Source organism: Pollicipes pollicipes, unplaced genomic scaffold, assembly GCF_011947565.3.
Source record: "Pollicipes pollicipes isolate AB1234 unplaced genomic scaffold, Ppol_2.1 Scaffold_4740;HRSCAF=5597_pilon_pilon_pilon, whole genome shotgun sequence".
Lineage (NCBI taxonomy): Eukaryota > Metazoa > Arthropoda > Thecostraca > Pollicipedomorpha > Pollicipedidae > Pollicipes > Pollicipes pollicipes.
This window is the reverse complement of record NW_023596545.1, coordinates 36,443,792-36,462,571: the sequence shown is the minus strand read 5'-3', so window position 1 is coordinate 36,462,571 and position 18,780 is coordinate 36,443,792. Positions and strand designations below refer to the sequence as shown.

Sequence of the window (18,780 nt, the reverse complement as noted above, 5' to 3'; positions counted from 1 at the left end):
CGCCCAGCCAGACCAGGTTACTAAGATCAACATTCTCTAAACATTATGAGAAAACTCACACCACCGAAAGCAGTGCTTGCCACGCTACGAACACCTCGAGACTACGATCATATTTCTCCCGATTGCCATTTACCGGGCCGAAGCTCCCTAATTCGCTTTATCCCCGATGCTCGATTCAACCATACGGCCTAGGTATCGACCAATTCCGAGCGGCATCCCTCTGTACATCATTATGAGATCGAATTTTCATGAATTATGCATGGCCACCTGTCACAGCGATGCATTTTGACTCCCGTGTGATTTCCTGTCAGAGTCATGTTTCTGTCCCCGATCTCCTCTTGTTACCAACCTCAGGCACTTGACTCGAATCGGATGGGCAAATTGTTGCCTACACGTTCATAAATGCCGGGTCATTCCTGTGCCTCACCTGACCGCCTGACCTGCTGCAGCTTTGCATACCGCCCCACCTCAGATCACCCATCGCGGTCATGTGACCTGTTTCATTCATGATCACCTGTCGGCAGCAGTGCATTCCGGCTCATCTGGGATGACCTGCTACATCCACGTGTTTCGGCTGACCTGTGATGACCTGCTACAGCCACGTGTTTCGGCTGACCTGTGATGACCTGCTACAGCCACGTGTTTCGGCTGACCTGTGATGACCTGCTACAGCCACGTGTTCCGACTGACCTGTGATGACCTGCTACAGCCACGTGTTTCGGCTGACCTGTGGTGACCTGCTACAGTCACGTGTTCCGGCTGACCTGTGATGACCTGCTACAGGCCACGTGTTCCCGCTGACCTGTGATGACCCGCTACAGTCACGTGTTCCGGCTAACCTGTGATGACCTGCTACAGTCACGTGTTCCCGCTGACCTGTGATGACCTGCTACAGTCACGTGTTCCGGCTGCCCTGTGATGAACTGCTACAGTCACGTGTTCCGGGCGGACCTGTGATGACCTGCTACAGTCACGTGTTCCCGGCTAACCTGTGAGGACCTGCTACAAGCCACGTGTTCCCGCTGACCTGTGATGACCTGCTACAGTCACGTGTTCCGGCTAACCTGAGATGACCTGCTACAGTCACGTGTTCCGGCTGACCTGTGATGACCTGCTACAGCCACGTGTTCCGGCTAACCTGTGATGACGTACCACAGTCACGTGTTCCCGCTGACCTGTGATGACCTGCTACAGCCACGTGTTCCCGCTGACCTGTGATGACCTGCTACAGTCACGTGTTCCGGCTAACCTGTGCCCGTCCGCCGCAGCGATCTGCCCCGGCCACCCGTGGCAGGAGTGGCAGGGCTCCTGTTACCGGCTCACCTACGACACCGCACCCTGGCATGGTGTCAGGGGCGATTGCAAGGTCTTCTTCAGGTCCGCCGACGCTGCCAGCGTCACCAGCAAGGACGAAAACGACTTCATAAAAAGTAAGCTGTTCATCCTCTGACGCATATCAAGTTAATGTGGGGTGCTTGGTACATGTGATTATGTCTCTTCCAGCAATTTTCAAGTCATTTATAGCAGACCATGCCCGTGCTTTTCTGGCCAACATGTTCTGAAAAGACCATGAAATCAATTTCTTGTTATCGGAGCTTTTGCGCCACGAAAGGACCGCATACGGTCAGTGGATCCATGGGGCTATCCAGGGATCCATTGTGCTTGAGTGCCGTCCATAAAGCTTTGGCAGGCCCTGTCATGCAATATCGAGACGTCAGTTGAATCCGCTCATCATAAACTGTCATTTGGTGACTAACCACTCACCAGATGCACAACGCGCACAAGGATATTGGAAAAAAACGGATGAGAAGAATGTTAAAATATCAAGAGAATTCGTGACGGAACCAGGGGCGCGGGACTGTTGCAGGAATTGGCATTAGCGGCAAAACAAGACACCTTTTAATGCCATTTTTCCCCACATCACTATCAGGCTAAAAATATTAGCTAAGGTCAAACACTTATGAAAAGCAGGACGGCTTTAAGCGCCTCCGAGCCGTTCGGGAGATGCAGTAATAAGAGTGGGTTTTGGATCTGACCCTTCAGGATAGGAGACAATGAAACAGAAGGGACTTCTAAGAAAAAGATGAGCCGTCCAATACCGTGCCATGCACCAAATTTTTTAAAACGTCTTCGTTTATTCTCCGGGAACATAAGAGCTGAACACGGTTTAGGGCCATAACCATGCCTAGCCGTGTTCAACCGGCCACCAACCGCTTGGCTGCCGTGCGAGCCTGACTCGCTCCCGCACCGCTGACTCATTCGCCCTTGGCCTGACCTCGAACTACGTCGTGTGTACATCCGAGCGCAAGCTGTGAGCTCGTCGTGCTTTGTAGCCTGAAGTCCTAGCGGCGCGCTCGTCTTTGTGTCTGTTCTGCAACTGCGTTTGCGCGCAGCCCATTGTTGTTTATTGGTCCTCCCGTGCGCCACGACTACGCGCGGGCAACCCGCCGGCTTCGCAACGCCTGCAGCAGAAGGTGACGCATCTCTGCATCTCATTCTGTTTGTTCAGCTGCGATGACATTTTAACTGAAGGATTGAGACGAGGCAGTAGCATCACACGCGGAATAATTGTGCGGACTTCCATCCTCGCCTGGTGCGGTAACATTTACACAACGTTAAACCCCGGCCGTTAACACTGCGGCCGTTAACACTGCGCCCGTTAACACTCCGGTCGTTCACGCTCCGACCGTTAACACTCCGGCCGTTAACACTCCGGCCTTTAACACTCCGGCCATTAACACTCCGACCGTCGTCAATTGTTCTTGATTCTTCCCCCTGGTATTCAGTTAGCTCAATTGATAGAGCATTGTACTTGCGACTAGATGACCCTGATTTGAATCCCCAGCAACTCCACGAAGAAAAATCGTGCTGTAGTGCGTACATGGCTGAAAATCTAACACCGCCCAGTCCTCAGTACTCAACCACCTGAACGCGGCCGGGGAATTAGCAGGTTGCAACGTTGTGCAAATACAAACACACCAGACCAGGACACTAATCCAAACTTTCATCAGCAATTTTTTTGCATCGTTAAAAAAACGTTGCAGCAAATTATCCGTGGCGGTGCCTCGTATCTAATGAGATGTGTCACTAATTTCACCTGGGGGATAACATTTGAGCGCAGCATGATATCAAACGAGACACGAGCTTGGCCCTCTAGTTAACTTTACACCTATACAGTGACCTGGCGCGCCTCTCCAGACAGCGTGGTAACGCATGAACTGTGGCCTCAGATCTGGCAGGCCAGAAAGCTGTCTGGCTGGGCCTGAGGTCGACCAACAACCTGCTGACCTGGACGGACGGCACGGCCGTCAGCTACCGCAACTTCCCCGGCAGCCGTACCCAGACCAAGGGCGCGGAGGATGTTGTCCAGGTCAGCACACCGCCAGTGTGCGGTTTCTATGGCAAGTCACGCGATGGGAATGTGTGTGATTAATCGCAAGAACATCAGCGTAAAAACATGCGAGACCTTGGCAGTCACGCACCAAGGTGAACATGGAAGGATCGCTAACATATTTCGACGCCCAATAACGCTCTCAGCCTGGTAATGCACCCTAGTCAGCTAATTTTACCCGAGCGCCTGTTGTGTTTGGACGTGACCTTCCTAACGCGTCATCATTCTGAGGAATATTTTTCCGGCCCGAGAATCTGCACGTGGTTTGTCCTCTGTGACCTCCGCAGTCAACACGCCCTTGCACCACTCCCCCAGCCCAACCCCGTCCGGGTCTGGGTCTCAGTCTCCGAGAGGGACCCGTCTCTGGTGTCGGCATCGCCTGGTGGCGGTCCTCTCGCGTACTCCTGCCCCCCCCCCCTCGTTCTCCCCCGCCAATGTCCAGCCCTTGACCAATAGGCCCGCGGCGGTCCCACACTCGCCCCTCGCACAGCTCTGCCCGTCGCCAGATGGAGCCGTCGGGCCGGTGGCGGTTCGCCGCCTCGCACACGGCCGGCGCGCTGCGGGGCGTCTGCAAGATGCCCTCCTGCCGCTGCCCCTCCGGCTGGCGTGAGTGGGACCGCCGCTGCTACCGGGCCGTGACGTCACGCGTCAGCTGGACCGAGGCGCGCCAGCGCTGCCGCAAGATGGCGCCCACCGCCGACCTCGTCAGCATCATCAACGAGCGCGAGAACAACTTCGTGTTCGGTGGGTGAGGCTGATGATGATGATGATGATGACGATGACGCGTATTTGGGAAATCCGAATCACTCCGAGCTTTTGCAACCAATTTTCAGCAGATAAATGGACAGCTACTAGATCACGAGGACAAAGTCAATCATCCAAAAACAAACGCCCGAAACACACGCAGATGCACACCAGTCACGACTCCGCTGCACGAACAGGTAATGACATCCACGAATGTCCCACGAAAAGTCCTTCAAATGTTTCGGGAAGGTGACAATCGGAAGAAGTCGAGGAAAGTTAGAGAGAGTTCGTTATACATCTTGAGTGCACAAATAGAAAAACGCTTACGCGAAGGCTGCAGTGCCGGGCGGGGGGGGGGGGGGGGGGGGGGAGGGCAGAGGGCGGTGGTCGGGTGCCAGCTTGGCTCCGGCCGGTCTGCGGGTCAGGTCACGCTCGGCTGTCGTCTGCCATTCTCCAGCGAGCCGTACCTCAGCGCATGCTTGGGCCGCGAGAGATGACTCAAAATTTCCGTTGCTGGGTGAGTTCGAAGGGCTGTACCACTGCGCTGGTAGCGGTTTGTCCTTAGATGTATGCCAACCATGGGAAGGTGGGCCGCCTTTACGTACGTGCCGATAAGCCACGACACGGCTCCCGCTGCAAAGAACAGCTAAAAATAGAACTGACCAGTGCTGGCTGTGCAAAACACCCCCCCCCCCTTGGCTTTCATGTCTGTGCATATTCGTCCATGTGTTTAACACCTCGCTCTATCGTTTCCATGCTTGAATAGCATGACTTCCCTAGTGCCAAGGACAGCACGTATGCACAGAGCAGCAACCAACTACAGGAAAACAAAGCGGATGGTGAACTTATTGGATTCGGGGAAACAAAACGAACACAGCGATGCCATTCAGCCACACCCTCCATTAGGGTTCAATCACGCATCCGCACGAAAATTACCCCGCACACACGCCGACGGGTACACGCACGAACGCGTGCATGACTTCTGTTGCTGGTTTGTGCTCACTGCATTCGATGTCGCGCGGGCGCTAGTCATTTCGTGAGTACCATGCATAGGCGCACGTTGCTCGTGAACTGTGCATGCTCACATGGCCATGGACACAAACGGAATTCCAATCACGTGATGAGTTGATTATGCGAAAACTCTCTTGATGCTGCATTTCGCGACTCTGCAATTTGTTTTGGTGTATTGAATTTTAACTTTGTTCCTAAAGCGGAGGGCAAAGGCGTAAGCAATTTTTTATCTACGCTAAACCCTGAATCTACTATTCAACCATCCGCGTTATTCAAGGAATTCTCTGCTTATCCGATATTCACCACGCCACCGTCAAGTTTGATGCCTTATTTGAAGGAACTTAGATGAGAGACCACGTTTTCATTTCCAACAGCTGTCCAGCCTCCCCACGGCCTGTTGACAGAGTCCGTCAGCACTCCCTGCGGCTAGTCAATAGATCAGGAGCTGGCCGGCTGGCGGACAAGCCGAAGGCCAGCTTTGGAAGACATCAGGCCGCTTGAAGTTGGGTTTCCACTTGTGCTGACGCTAACCGACCGATCTGGTGCCGCGCGGCGGCTGGGCAGATCTGCTGAAGGAGTACCCGTTCTGGATCGGGCTGAACGACCGCGAGCGTGAGGGTCAGTTCGTCTGGAGCAGCGGCGAGAAGTACCCGTACACCAACTGGCACCGGCCGTCCGAGCCCAACGGCGTGAAGCACAGCCAGGACTGCGCTGAGATGCTGCAGGTGGGCTGTCGGGGTGAAGACCGACGGGGGCGCTGCCGCCCGACGAGGGGTGCGCCACCGACGGAGACGCTGCCGTCCGGTGAGGAGTACACCACCGACGGGGGCGCTGCCGCCCGGTGAGGAGTACACCACCGACGGGGGCGCTGCCGTCCGGTGAGGAATACACCACCGACGGGGACGCTGCCATCCGGTGAGGAGTACACCACCGACGGGGGCGCTGCCGTCCGGTGAGGAGTACACCACCGACGGGGACGCTGCCGTCCGGTGAGGAGTACACCACCGACGAGGGCGCTGCCGCCCGACGAGGCAGCAGCGCCTGTAGCTCCATGGATCCGCAGCGGCTCTGCCGACGGCGGAACTTGGATGTTTTGCTTGAATCGCTTGTGGCGCGCTGGTGGAGCAGGCAAGGTAAATATATATAAAAGGAAAGGTTGACGTACTGCACGTGTGCGAAGGCACCTGTGAACATGAGAGGAAGCTGGTAACCAGACAAGATGTGACTCAACCAAGCTGTCTCAGACGTGGTTTGCAAAAGCCGATCCGCTATAACCGCGTGTCGTGTTGCAGGACAAGACGTGGGCGGACAACTCGTGCCACGTGCACAACGGCCGCACCCGGCCGTTTGTCTGCGAGCTCATCATCTGCGGCCGGGCCGAGCAGATCCTGCGCGAGCCAGTCCGCGACGCCCAGATCCGCCTCTGGCAGCCCAACGGTCAGAGGGCTGGTTCAGAGGGTGGCAAGCCTAACAGTGGTGACCTAACAGTGGTGGGGCGGTCTGAGCAAACCGGCTCATTTCAGCCCAATCCACCACGACCAAGACATAGCTACGCGTTCAGATTGAGCAGTAGATGGTTGGCACTGCACTGCAGCCACTTCCCTCAACGTACAAACAAGATGCGCGCATTTGTTAAAAACAAAACTAGTATCGTCGAGCAGCTTTACTCTGGATCCCACAGTGCACTCGTACTGTACGGTCCTGCCGTTAAGTCTTGCTGTGCAGTCCTGCTGTTCAGTCTTGCTGTGCATAACTGCTGTGCAATCCTGCTATAAAGTCCTGCTATGCGATCCTGCAGAGCAGTCCTGCTGTGCACCAATGCTGTGCAATCCTCCTATGTAGTCCTGCTGCGCTGTCCTACTATGAAGCCCTGCAGTGCAGTCATATTGTCGAGTTCTGCTGTGCACGTCTGCTCTGCGATCTTGCTGTGTTGTCCTGTGGCGTAAGACCGTCGTGTACTCCTACAATGTAGCCCTACTGTGTATTCTTGCTGTGCAGTCCCGCTAGTTGGCCATGTTGAGGAGTCAGGCAGCGCAGTATCTTGCCATGAACGTCTGTTGTCAGTCCTGTAACGTAATTCTACTGTGCAGTCATGCTGTGCAGTCTTACTGTGTAGTCTGGCTGTTAAGTCTTGTTGAGCAGGCCTGCTGTACAGTCATGCTGTGTAGTTCCGCTGTGCAGTCTTGCTGCGTAGCCCGCCGCGTGCGTTTACTGCCTACCAGAGCTCCGCTGTGCAGTCCCACTGTACACAGCGCCAGTGACGCCCTGACGGCGCCGCAGATGAGCTGCGCTGTCCGGACGGCTGGAGTCGTAGCGGCAGCCGCTGCTACAGCAGCCCCACCGCGCCGAACACGTTCGCCCGCGTGCAGGCGCAGTGTGCCAGCCGCCACCCGCAGGGCACCGTGGCGCTGCTGCGCTCCGTCGAGGAGAACGACAGAGCCTTCTGTGAGCTCCACTGCTAATATTCATGATATATGGCTCCGTTAATGTAACAATGTCGGCCCGCCGCGCGTATCCCGCGGCATCGTTGATTGTCGCCCGCTGACCACGCCGGCCGTAAATCGCCGCGCAGGGTTCATAAAAACCGCCGCTACTCCGAAACGAGAAAGGCTAGAAACACGTTTTTGGTGTCAAAACACATGCAAGAGTGCCTTATAGGCCACTGAATATGTGATCGCAATAGTACAACATACCGGAGGGGTATCCTGAAAAACTTAGGAGGGGGCCCGCATCGACCCCTCCCCCTATCAGGGTCAGGGTTAAAGCGAACGTCTTGCCGCACACTGCCATCGTGATGCCTAGGAGCCGCGATGTTCGCCTCGTCGCTGTCACCTCTGCAACGCAGACTGTCGCTCCCACGCCGTTGGCTGTCGCCCGCGCGCCGTTGACTGTAGCTCCCACGCCGTCGACTGTCGCCCCCGCGCCGTTGATTGTCGCCCCCGCGCCGTTGACTGCCGCGCCCACGCCGTCGACTGTCGCCCCCGCGCCGTTGATTGTCGCTTCCGCGTCGCAGTCGCCGCCGGCTCGCTGCCGATGTGGATCGACTACGGCAGCCGGTCGGGGCGTGCCGTGCCGGCCGCCACGGAGCGGCTCAGCCAGCCGACCTCCACCTTCACCTACTGGGAGCCGAACGTGAAGCTGGCCCGCTCGGTCGACAGCGACTGCGCCGGGGTACGCCGCGTCGGCGGTCACGACGGCAGGGACGGGGAGGGCGGGGAGTCGGAGAAGAGGGTGTCAGGGGTCAGGGCGGTGGGGATCTGATGTCGGAGTCAGGACGTCAGAGATCGGGATGTCCGTGGTCAGGGTGTCTGAGATCAGAAAGTCGGGGATCACGACGTTAGAGATCCGGTCTTCAGGGATCCGTACGTCGGGGTTTGCGGTGTCGGAGATCTGGGGGTCGGGGATCAAGATGGCGGGAATTAGGACGCCAGAAATCAAGGCGTCAGAAACCTGGGCGTCGAGTATGTTGTCAGAGATCAGGATGTCAGAGATCAGGCTGCCAGAGATCGGGATACCAGAAATTAAGGCGGCAGAGTTGAGAAGCGTTGATGATCCAGGACGTCAAAGATCATGGCATGATATAAGGGTAGGCATAGTCGGAGAGAGGCGGACAATGGGGAGCAGACTCCAATCCTTGAGCCATTCATCCTAGTTTCTCTACTCATATATTGGTGGCTGGGGCCGTAGAGTGCTGAGTGTCTCCGTCCACCGCGAGCCCTCCGAGTTCCAGTGCTGCTTTCACCTGGAATGTAACACTCACGCCGGTTTTGTTGTACAGGCCCTTCCTTCCAAGCTCCGGGAATTAGTTAAGTTTGCCCACATTCGTGCTCTTGTTCAGATCCGTCTTGCATGCACTCCTCCTTGGCCCGGAACAGGCCCAGTGCCTCGGATAGCGAGCGTCGGTATGCCCCAGGGTGGTCCCTGCCCTAAGGTTTTGCTGTCGTGGCGTTTTGCCTCGTGCTGATTGGTCCGCGCTCGGGCCGGAGCTCGGGCTCGGATCCCAAGCTTGCCTGCGGGGCTGGTGATTATATAAGCTGCGTCTTCTCTGGTCTGCTGGTCTGGTCTGCACAGGATCTTCTTGGTCGTCCGCTGGTAGTCTGCTGACCCCGGTGCGGCGGGAGCGCGAGCGGCGTGAGACGCTACCCCGCAAGATGCTCCATTTCTCGGTTGCCCCTTGCTCTGAACATGTTAATGACAATTGGGCGTCAGCCGCAGTCATCCCTGGTCATCTGCTGTGCTTCAACCGGGACGTCTCGCCCCTTGATGACCTTGCTGTCGGCGGGGCCCGCAGCTGCCCTTCCGGCACGGCCTGTGCGCGCGGACGCCTTGCCCGGCCTGCTGACCTGTCGCTGACACTCTGGCTTACGTAGGGCGACCCGCCTACTAAGCAGAGTAGGAAGGAATTTCAGGGGGATGGGGGGGGGGGGGGGGGGGAGGGAAGACATGACAGAGACGATGCTAACAAAAGAATATATGCAATTATTATTGGTATTAGTCAAACGTAAGCTACGCCTTACAAAGCACATCTCTTCACGTCGTGAAGAAATTCTCGTCGGTTAGACAATTCTTACAGGAGGATATCTCAGCACTGCGCGATGCCATAGCGCAGCCACCCCATCCCAGCCGGTTTTTTTCGGCCTGTTGCTAGCTGACCGTCAATCGACGAGGGATATCGGCGCGGCAACTGGAACTCTAACCTGCATGTTCAACACACTTTGATAATATTGTTCGACCAGGGGGGGGGGGGGGGGGTAGTCTCCCTCTCAATTATGTAGGACAAGGGGGGGGGGGGTCCTTAACCTTAGAAAAAAGTGGGGTAGCTCCAGATAGAAATATTCTTTAGCGCGTTTCTGATGTAAGTTAAGTCACTTATTTCCCCTCAGCCTCAGCCCTCAACTTATTTGCAGAACTACACCCTGTGTTCGGCGGTCTTACACCTGAGATGCAGGGACAGCAAGCTCCTTGGCGTGATTTGCGCTCAAAAGCACCATAGCGGATGGCACGTGATTGATTCGTGGGGACTTGGGTTTGAAGTCACGTTCCAATAGTCGAGCGGCAAAAATGCCGGCCGCTCCCCAACAAAGATGGCGGGCGCCGCGGGTTCGGCACGCGGCATCACGCTGGTCCCAGAAGGCGATTGAGTTTTCCCGACCAAAGTGGCAACGACGTCCGTCTCTCGGCAGTCTGTCACGTACGGATCTTGCAGATACTTGCTCTCGCCTCTCAGACACTTCCGTGATTCTGCAAAAGACCCGAGCAGCCGCACTCAGGACGGGGAAGGAGATTCAGCCCTGTTTCGGCTGTAATCCTCGTGCTGAACGGGCTAAGCAACTCAGAGCACAAACTGCGGGCGGAGGAGAGAACGAAGACAGCATGTTCTGTCCAGCACGCCTCTCTCGTTCTGTGGAGAGGTGTATGGCGGTGTCAATGGCGAGATGTACTCACACCCGCCCCTCCCAGCCCTGCTCGCCGTCACCTGCCGTGAACACGTGCCGCAGATGGAGCAGTCGAGTCAGTGGCGTCCCCACCGGTGCGACGTGGACCGGCTGCCCGGACTCTGCGAGATCCCCGCTTGTGACCGTGAGTGCGGCCGCCTCAGGTCGGGGGCGTGCGTACTCCCGATAAAGCGGCACAGCCACCGACATGTCTCAGGCTGAAGCCGCCCTGGTAAAAATATATCACAAGCCGCTACGCCTAGCTGCAGATAACGGTTGACTTCTGACCTCTGATGACCTCCGCTCCTGCCGGCAGCCACCTGTCCACCGGGCTGGATCCCGTTCGGGGGCCACTGCTACCGTCTGGTCGGCCCGAAGCGGACGAGGGCGGACGCCGCCGCTGTCTGCCAGAGAGACGGCGGGCAACTGGCCAGCATCCAGAGTCAGGACGAGAACGACTTCATCACCAGTACGCTCTGGCGGCCTGCAGGCTGAAGTGTGCAATGAGGGACATTTCGTGGTCTAAGATCCCGGCGGATGCGCGTGAACCTGGCTTACATGGACATCATCATAGAGCATTTCTTTTCCACGTTTGCATTACTTGTCAACAATGCCAGTTGTGACACAGTTGAATCCAAATGATGTGCAGATAACCGCATTGGCGCAGGACATAACGAAAACCGAGCTTTATCAGGCGACGAACGGCGTCCATGTGTCCAAACGCTCAGCGTGGAGTGTGGAGTGTAATGAGCGAAGACTTCGGGCACCGTGCGAAGGCCGGTTTCTTCCTCCGGAGGTCTGCATCAGTCGCGACGCTCCGTCTCACCCACCAGGTGCCGACACCTCGTGCATTCGCTCGGCAACCCGAGAGGCCCGGCGCGCCTCTATCCTGCCGCCGGAAGCAGGGCCTCCTGATCTCTCTCCTGACGGCAGCGGCGCCCCTGGCTTCCCTCCTGCCGGCAGCAGGGCCTCTGAACTCCCTCCTGCCGGCAGCAGCGCCCCTGACCTCCCTCCTGCCGGCAGCAGGGCCTCTGACCTCCCTCCCGCCGGCAGCAGGGCCTCCGACCTCCCTCCTGCCGGCAGCAGCGCTCCTAACCTCCCTCCTGCCGGCAGCAGCGCTCCTGACCTCCCTGCCGCCGGAAGCAGGGTCTCCTGACCTCTCTCCAGACGGCAGCGGCGCCCCTGGCTTCCCTCCTGCCGGCAGCAGGGCCTCTGACCTCCCTGCCGCCGGCAGCAGGGCCTCCGACCTCCCTCCTGCCGGCAGCAGCGCTCCTAACCTCCCTCCTGCCGGCAGCAGCGCTCCTGACCTCCCTGCCGCCGGAAGCAGGGTCTCCTGATCTCTCTCCAGACGGCAGCGGCGCCCCTGGCTTCCCTCCTGCCGGCAGCAGGGCCTCTGACCTCCCTCCCGCCGGCAGCAGGGCCTCTGAACTCCCTCCTGTCGGCAGCAGCGCCCCTGACCTCCCTCCTGCCGGCAGCAGGGCCTCTGACCTCCCTCCCGCCGGCAGCAGGGCCCCTGGCCCCCCTCTCGCTGGCAGCAGGGCCCCTGACCTCCCTGCTACCGGCAGCAGGGCCTCTGACCTCCCTCCTGCCGGCAGCAGGGTTCCTGGCCTCCCTCCTGCTGGCAGCTTGGCCCCTGACCTCCCTCCCGCCGACAGCAGGGCCCCTGACCTCCCTGCCGCCGGCAGCGCTGGCGTTCCGCTCCGGCACCGACTTCAGCGACTGGACGTCCCGCTACGCCTGGATCGGCGCCGGGCGTGCGGACCCGACCGCCGCCTGGGCCTGGGCCGACTGCGACGCCTGGACGATGGCGCGCTGGCACGGCGGCGACGGCGACGACAGTTCGCGCACCACCGGCACGTGCGCGGCCCTGCTCTACACGGGCCGCTGGCGGGACGACGTCAACTGCGAGCGTGGCGCGTTCAGGTGAGGTCCGCGGCGGGTGGTGCCGGGGTCGCCCAGGGCGACCGGGGGAGGCGCAGAGGCAGGCCGCGGTCCCGTGTGGGGACCTGTGTCGATCTCGTCCGGTGGGCGCTGGGAGAGTGGATTTGGGTGAGTGTGTGTGTGTGTGTGCGTATGGAGCGAATTGAGCGCCGTTTGGAGGACACACATACACTGCCGGGGAGATTCGCAGTGGACTTGAACGTGGTCCACGCAGACAGGTCGAGCGAAGCGTTGCTGGGGGAGATCTAGTTCAAGGAGCGGAAAATCCTCAGACAAGTCGATGCGCTGTAAACAGTATGCAGAACATGGCCCTGACTTATGATGCCAAGTTTGCTTTTCTGCAAAAATTATGATGCTTTTTAACAATTTGGGTGACTGCTAATCGCCGTAATGAAAGTCAATACTGTGTGCATGCAGCGCCGTCAGTTGTCACGTGACTTTACGCTGCTGGGAAGACTGGTCGCCATTAGCCGTCGGTGAACGCAGTGCTTAAGTTTTCATCCTCCTTAGAATAACTTCTTTCGCTGACAAATTAGCTGAGTATCCACGGCGCCTAATCGTACATTGCCGCCATAATAACGACCATGATCATCACGCGGTGTCCCTACAGCTCGGTATGTGAACTGGACCCGTGCCGAAAGCAGTTCGGGCCCGCCGACCGGTCCGGCTGCCGCACCGGCAAGGTCACGGAGGTCACCGAGCCGCCGCCGAAGGTCACCAAGCTGCCGCCGAAGGCTACCGAGCCGCCGCCCACGTCAGCACCCGTGAAAAAGGAGCGCTTCATCTGCCCGCCGGACTGGACGCAGCTCGATGACTATTGCTACAAGTAAGTGGCTTGCGGCATGTGAGCGCGAGTGTGCAGGCGCACCGCCGTGCGCATACGTGTGCGCATGCACGCGTATTTGTTAACATCACGTGTTTTGTTGGCGCCAGACCTCAAAACATGACCACCACACCAGACTGACAGAAGGAGGGGACACACAGGAATTTGGTACGAACAACAAACAAGACCTCAACAGCAAGTGCAGAAAGGGACGGCCTGCCACACGGGTTTGTCTGCTGGGTGAGCTCCCACAACAAGCTAGAACTTGATCAGTGTTTCATTGATAGAACGCCATTCCCCGCACACACATAAAGTTTGGCGCTGGTTGGCGAATAACCTTGCAGTGTTTTGACAAGGGGTTTCAGACGCTGCTGAAAAACACTGTAAATATGATTCGTTCGTTGCATCAGTTTCTTTCCTCAGTTACACAACGCAGACTGATTATAGTCCTGTCAACCACACCGTTTGTTCTCTACCACGAACATCACTGTAACCATCTACCGACCATCCATCTCTATGGTGTACCGCTCGCGCCGGCGCCCCAGCCCAGCAGCCCTGACCAATGACGCCTCCCGACGGACCGCACAGACGGGGTGTCGGCCTCCGTCACCGCGCGTGCCAACCCCGACCGGCGCCACCGGGCGCTGCCCACGGCCCCCGCTGACGCCGCCGCTCGCCGCAGGGGAGTGATCGAGCCGGACACGTTCATCGGCGCCCTGCAGACGTGCACGGTCACCTTCAGCCCAGCGCACGTGGCCAGTGTGCACTCACCGCGGGAGAACCGGCTGCTGCTCGGTGGGTGGCGGCCGGCCGATGGCTCGCGTCCCTGCCGCGCACTCCCCGTGACCCCTCGCGTGACCCCTCCCCGTGACCCCTCGGTGCCCTACGTGTGTTCAGTTTGTGCAGGTGCGGTGTAGCAGATCTATGCCTTGTACCACCAGAACGGGTTCGCGTTCCGCCAGCGGCAAGCAGGCACCAATGCTGCGGTAGGCTAAGGTAATGTCGCGGCGGGCAGATGTCGGGTGATCCTCGCCCGCAACCACGGAAGTGCCACGCATGCCACGAAACAGCGCGCGGCAACAGCCAGCACCGCTATAACGGCAGAGCCGGCTCAGCCCGCCTCAGAGGTGCGACATCCCAGCCCGCACATCACCTCCCCGCGTGGCGCCGGCAGAGCTGACCGGCGGCGGCCCCAGCTGGCTCGGCCTCACCTCGGCCTACGACTTCCCACGCTGGCGCTGGCTGGACGGCTCGCCGGACGGCGACTTCACCGCCTGGGCCGGCCGGCAGCCGGACACCACCACCGCCAACATGAAGGTCTGCGCCGCCGTGAACCGGCGCGGCCGCTGGGCGGCCCGCGCCTGCACCAGGGGCAGGAACAGCTACGCCTGCCGCCTGCCGGCAGGTACGGGAAGCTCGGCGCGCCGGCCGACTGCGGCTCCAGCTCCACAGGTCGACACCGGCCTGGCCAGAGTGGTGTTAGTTGCTCAATGAGGGCCGGATGTAGGGAGTGGATGTAATAAAAGCACGACTTAAAAGCCCAAAACTGCTGTTGTGACGTCCCAATCACCCATGAAAGTGATTTAGTGACCTCATTTCCCTGCGTTATATGATCCTGACACGGCCAACCGTATTTACTATTTCCTTCGGCTGTGCGTGACACCCATTTCGCTCAGCTGATGCGGACACCACTCACCCCGCCCTCCCCCGTGTGGTGCAGTGCGTGTGGTCGCGGAGCCGACCTGTCCAGACCCCACCAACTGGCGGGAAGAGGCCGGCTCCTGCTACGCCTTCCACCGGGACGGCCAGAACTACCTGAAGGCGCGCGTCGCCTGCGCCCGCATGGCCGGCAGCGACTTCGGCGTCCGGCTGCCTGTGGTGGAGAACGCGCTGGAGGACGCAGCGCTGCAGAGTGAGCGCCAGCACCGACGTGTGCCGCCATCCGCGGCGGGGAGGAGGGAGGAGGGGATGGCGTAACGAACGTCGCTGGTAATGGTAAGGGGCTGGTGATGAAGACCTTACGCCGAGCCGCCTAAGGGGTTGGTGATGATGTCTACGACGCTGGTACGCTACGCCTCGACGGACGCTGGTTGGCGCGCCCGTGCGCTGCTACTTGATCATGAGTATCTGGGATGTTTCGTTTGGACTGTTGAGTAATGTACTCGAAGGTCGTGCTTTCGTCGATGGTTGCCGTCCATGTTTCGCGAGTTGGGAAACGCATCGGCAGCGTTGTATGAACGCCTCCTTGCACCGAAATCCCGTAATCCCCACGTCCCCACCCCATCCCCCCACCCCCACTAAAACAACCACACCGCATCGCCACTGACAGCGCCGCTGCAGCAGGCGGGCACCAATCACCAGGCTCCTAAGCCCCACACGGCCCCCAATGACCAGCGCGTGTCCCCGTCGCCCCAGGGCTGGCTAACGGTCACGTAATCCGACTGGGCCTGACGAACGACTGGTCGGACGGCGTCTGGCGCTGGGAGGACGGCACGGCGCTGGGCTACACCAACTGGCTTCGGCCACCGATTGACGGCCAGGGCCCACTGTGCGCCACCTTGGACGGTCGGCAGGGCGGCTGGCTAGCCCAGAGCTGCGACGACGCCGTGTCCTTCTACTGCGAGGTGGCATCGGCATCAGGTGGGCGCTGCGGCGGGCGGGGCAGAGCGGCAGCGCTGGGCGGGCGGGGTGGTGGCGGTGGCGCTGCGTCTTAGACGGGACGGAACGGCAGCGCTGCGTCATCAACGGGACGGGACGGCAACGCTGCGTCAATGACGGGACGGGACGGCAGTGCTGCGTCTCGTCCCGTCGAATGGACGGGTCGGCGACGCTCGGTCTCAGACGGAACAGAACGGCAGTGCTGCGTCTCCGACGGGACGGGACGGCAGCGCTACGTCTCCGACGGGACGGGACGGCAGTGCTGCGTCTCCGACGGGACGGGACGGCAGCGCTCGGGAATGACAATGGGGGGGGGGGGGGGGGGGGGGGGGGGGACTGCGGCAGAGGAGGCTCCACTAGGGTTTGCGCCAGCGCTCGGGGTTCAACCGGTGCTCAGCTGTTACAGGTGATGCCCGGGAGGACGGGAGCAAGGCTGATTTTGTAGTGCGAGCCATTCAAATATGGAAGCAGTGAATGGAGCGACCACTTTCCACGCGTGATCGGCCCAGATGCGCGGGACATGGGCGGAATCGAGAGTTCGGGAGACCATAAGGATCGAGTTTCATCTCCACACGAAGACATTCGCCATTTGTTTAAGTGGTCCTCAGAGTGCGTGTGACGCAGCTCGCGCTTCACCGAACTTCCGATTTCTACCGTGCTTACGTGGGATCGCAAGCACTATATCTACGGTATGGGTTGTGTGTTAGAGATATGTGCCTTTCCGGTCGACGGTTGTGGCGTCCTTCTGATAGCAATGTTTGTTTCAGGCTCGGAAGCCAGCTACGATTACGATTACTACAGTGATTACGAGTAGGTGGTGAGTGCTGAAGATGCTACGTCCTGGACTAGAAGTGAGTTGTGTGTTCGTTGCGTGTTGATGGATGGTTGAAGTTCTCATGTTGGTGCCGACGCTCGCGCTGGATATGATAAATACATTCTCGTCTCGATTGAGATCTCGACCTGCATTCGTGGCCTGTTTTCAGCTAAGCCGTCGTTTTTACGTGACGACTTTTCAGACAATGCGGTGGCCTCGACCACTTTCTTATTTTGAGTCAATGGGCTCCGGTGTGATATTCAAGACACGATAGCTATTTGACTCACCGCCAGATGCAAGAACCATCTGAGTCAACACAGTGTGGCAAGTCTCATTAGATGGGGGCAAAGAAGGAAGCCAAGGCAGAAGGATAACAACGTTTTGTTTGTGATGGAACAACATGTTATCAACATTTCACGCAACATCGATTCAGTACCTAACCAGTGAAACAAGCCGCTTCTGAGGCTATGTCCGGCTACATTGCCCTCTTCAGCGTTTGAAGAGACATTGATGCAATGTTTTTCCGATATTGCATCAGTCCTGTTCTCTTATATAGATTAAGAGCATAAGTAGAGACGAGAGAGACTCCCGGGGAGCACTTCGACACATCAGAGCTGTCAGCCTGATGGCGAGAATGCAGTATCTAGCCCTGTATGTCTCCGTGATCTTTCAAGCACACTCGACTCGAATGGTCGCACGCTTTGAAAGTAACTAGTGTGAAGAGGGAATCCAAACGTGATTTATCTCCTATTTGCCGGAATATATATCAGCAACTGCCCCTTTCTTTTCTCCTTTTCCTCAGACTGCGTCCGGGCGCTGGGTGTGCCACATTGTCGAAAGGTTCTGGATAGTATCCCATGCCCTTGTCCGTATCGGGTTTTCCGCTGAACTGTACGCTATCAATATCTATATTACGTTATACGCTAAACGTGCGATTTTATCTATCCATATTAGGTCTTGACTGCATCTCGCACCTGGAGCTTCGATGCTCTACCATATTTCCTGACACTCTCCCAGCTCAGTTCCATCTCTCCAGAACCCCGCTGATTCAGGTGACCTAGCAAACCTAGTTAAACCCCGCTGAACCTCGCTGGGCCCCGCCGACCCAGCTGATCTAGTTGAACCGCGCTGAGCCCCGCCGACCCAGCTGATCTAGTTGATCCGGGAGCTTATCAGGTCTCTGAAAGCAAACGGGCACCAGGCCATCCTAGTCGGGATGCCCGGCCACGCTGGCCTGACCGGTAATAAGTCTGTTGACCAGGCGGCGAAGGCCGCAGCGCTGCCTCCCCCAACGGGAACACTGAGTTCCCCTCCAGCGAGCTGCACGCTGTGACGGCGTTATATCCGGGCTGAGTGGCAGAAGCTGTGGGGTCAGGAAAGCGGTAGAAGCAGGTTGAAAGTCATCAGGCCTAAGATAGGAAACTGGTAGTAGTCTTTCCGGAGGGTCAGGGAAGATGAAGTCATTCTGACCCTCCTCCGCATTAGGCACACGTGCAGCGCCCGTAAATTTCGACCGAACGACGCAGCGAATGTTCCCATGTGCGAATGATGCAACCACCTGTTGACCGCAAAACAAGCACCTGCAGACTGTACGTTAATCGGCCTTGAAAGGCAGAGATTCTTAGGATGTCACACGACTCCGATGTCAACTGATAGTGAAATTCCTGAGTTTGAATTCTTTACAATTACAAGCTCTAAGCTGCGGTTAGGCTTAACATGATGTGCTGTCCTGACAGGCGTTAGATTAAAAGATATTGACTACATGGTGGTGGCTGCCATCGCATTCGGGCCTTCGGGCTTCTGGCGATCTCTTGACAGTGCTTTTTTACTGTTGACACTTTTCCGTTGACACAACAGCACAGCGCGAAGTGACCACAGCAGGCGAGGCACTGTAAAAAACCCGCATTACCACCATCTGACCACGTCAGACACCCAACTCCAGAGAGAGGAGGCGCTTAGGGAA

The 18,780-nt window shown here is 58.2% G+C and overlaps 1 protein-coding gene across 1 annotated transcript; it reads left to right on the top strand.

The window, feature by feature from the left end:
• Nucleotides 1-547: 547 nt before the first annotated feature.
• Nucleotides 548-16,960, top strand: LOC119098294 (macrophage mannose receptor 1-like). The gene is made up of 17 exons (XM_037221215.1): nucleotides 548-581; nucleotides 1,269-1,430; nucleotides 3,231-3,370; nucleotides 3,898-4,135; nucleotides 5,711-5,871; nucleotides 6,439-6,583; nucleotides 7,427-7,591; nucleotides 8,160-8,317; nucleotides 10,645-10,726; nucleotides 10,898-11,050; nucleotides 12,267-12,504; nucleotides 13,133-13,348; nucleotides 14,028-14,140; nucleotides 14,520-14,750; nucleotides 15,066-15,257; nucleotides 15,761-15,985; nucleotides 16,771-16,960. The coding sequence occupies exons 1-17, from the start codon at nucleotides 548-550 to the stop codon at nucleotides 16,815-16,817; spliced, it is 2,700 nt and encodes an 899-aa protein (XP_037077110.1). The 3' UTR covers nucleotides 16,818-16,960.
• The last annotated feature ends 1,820 nt before the right edge of the window (nucleotides 16,961-18,780 follow it).

Bases quoted from the DNA above. Each gene is read 5' to 3' on its own strand.
- LOC119098294 (XM_037221215.1), top strand. From the start codon at position 548: ATGACCTGCTACATCCACGTGTTTCGGCTGACCT. The intron at 3,371-3,897 runs GTCAGCACACCG...GCCCGTCGCCAG, and splicing joins GCGCGGAGGATGTTGTCCAG to ATGGAGCCGTCGGGCCGGTG. The intron at 13,349-14,027 runs GTAAGTGGCTTG...CGCTCGCCGCAG, and splicing joins CTCGATGACTATTGCTACAA to GGGAGTGATCGAGCCGGACA.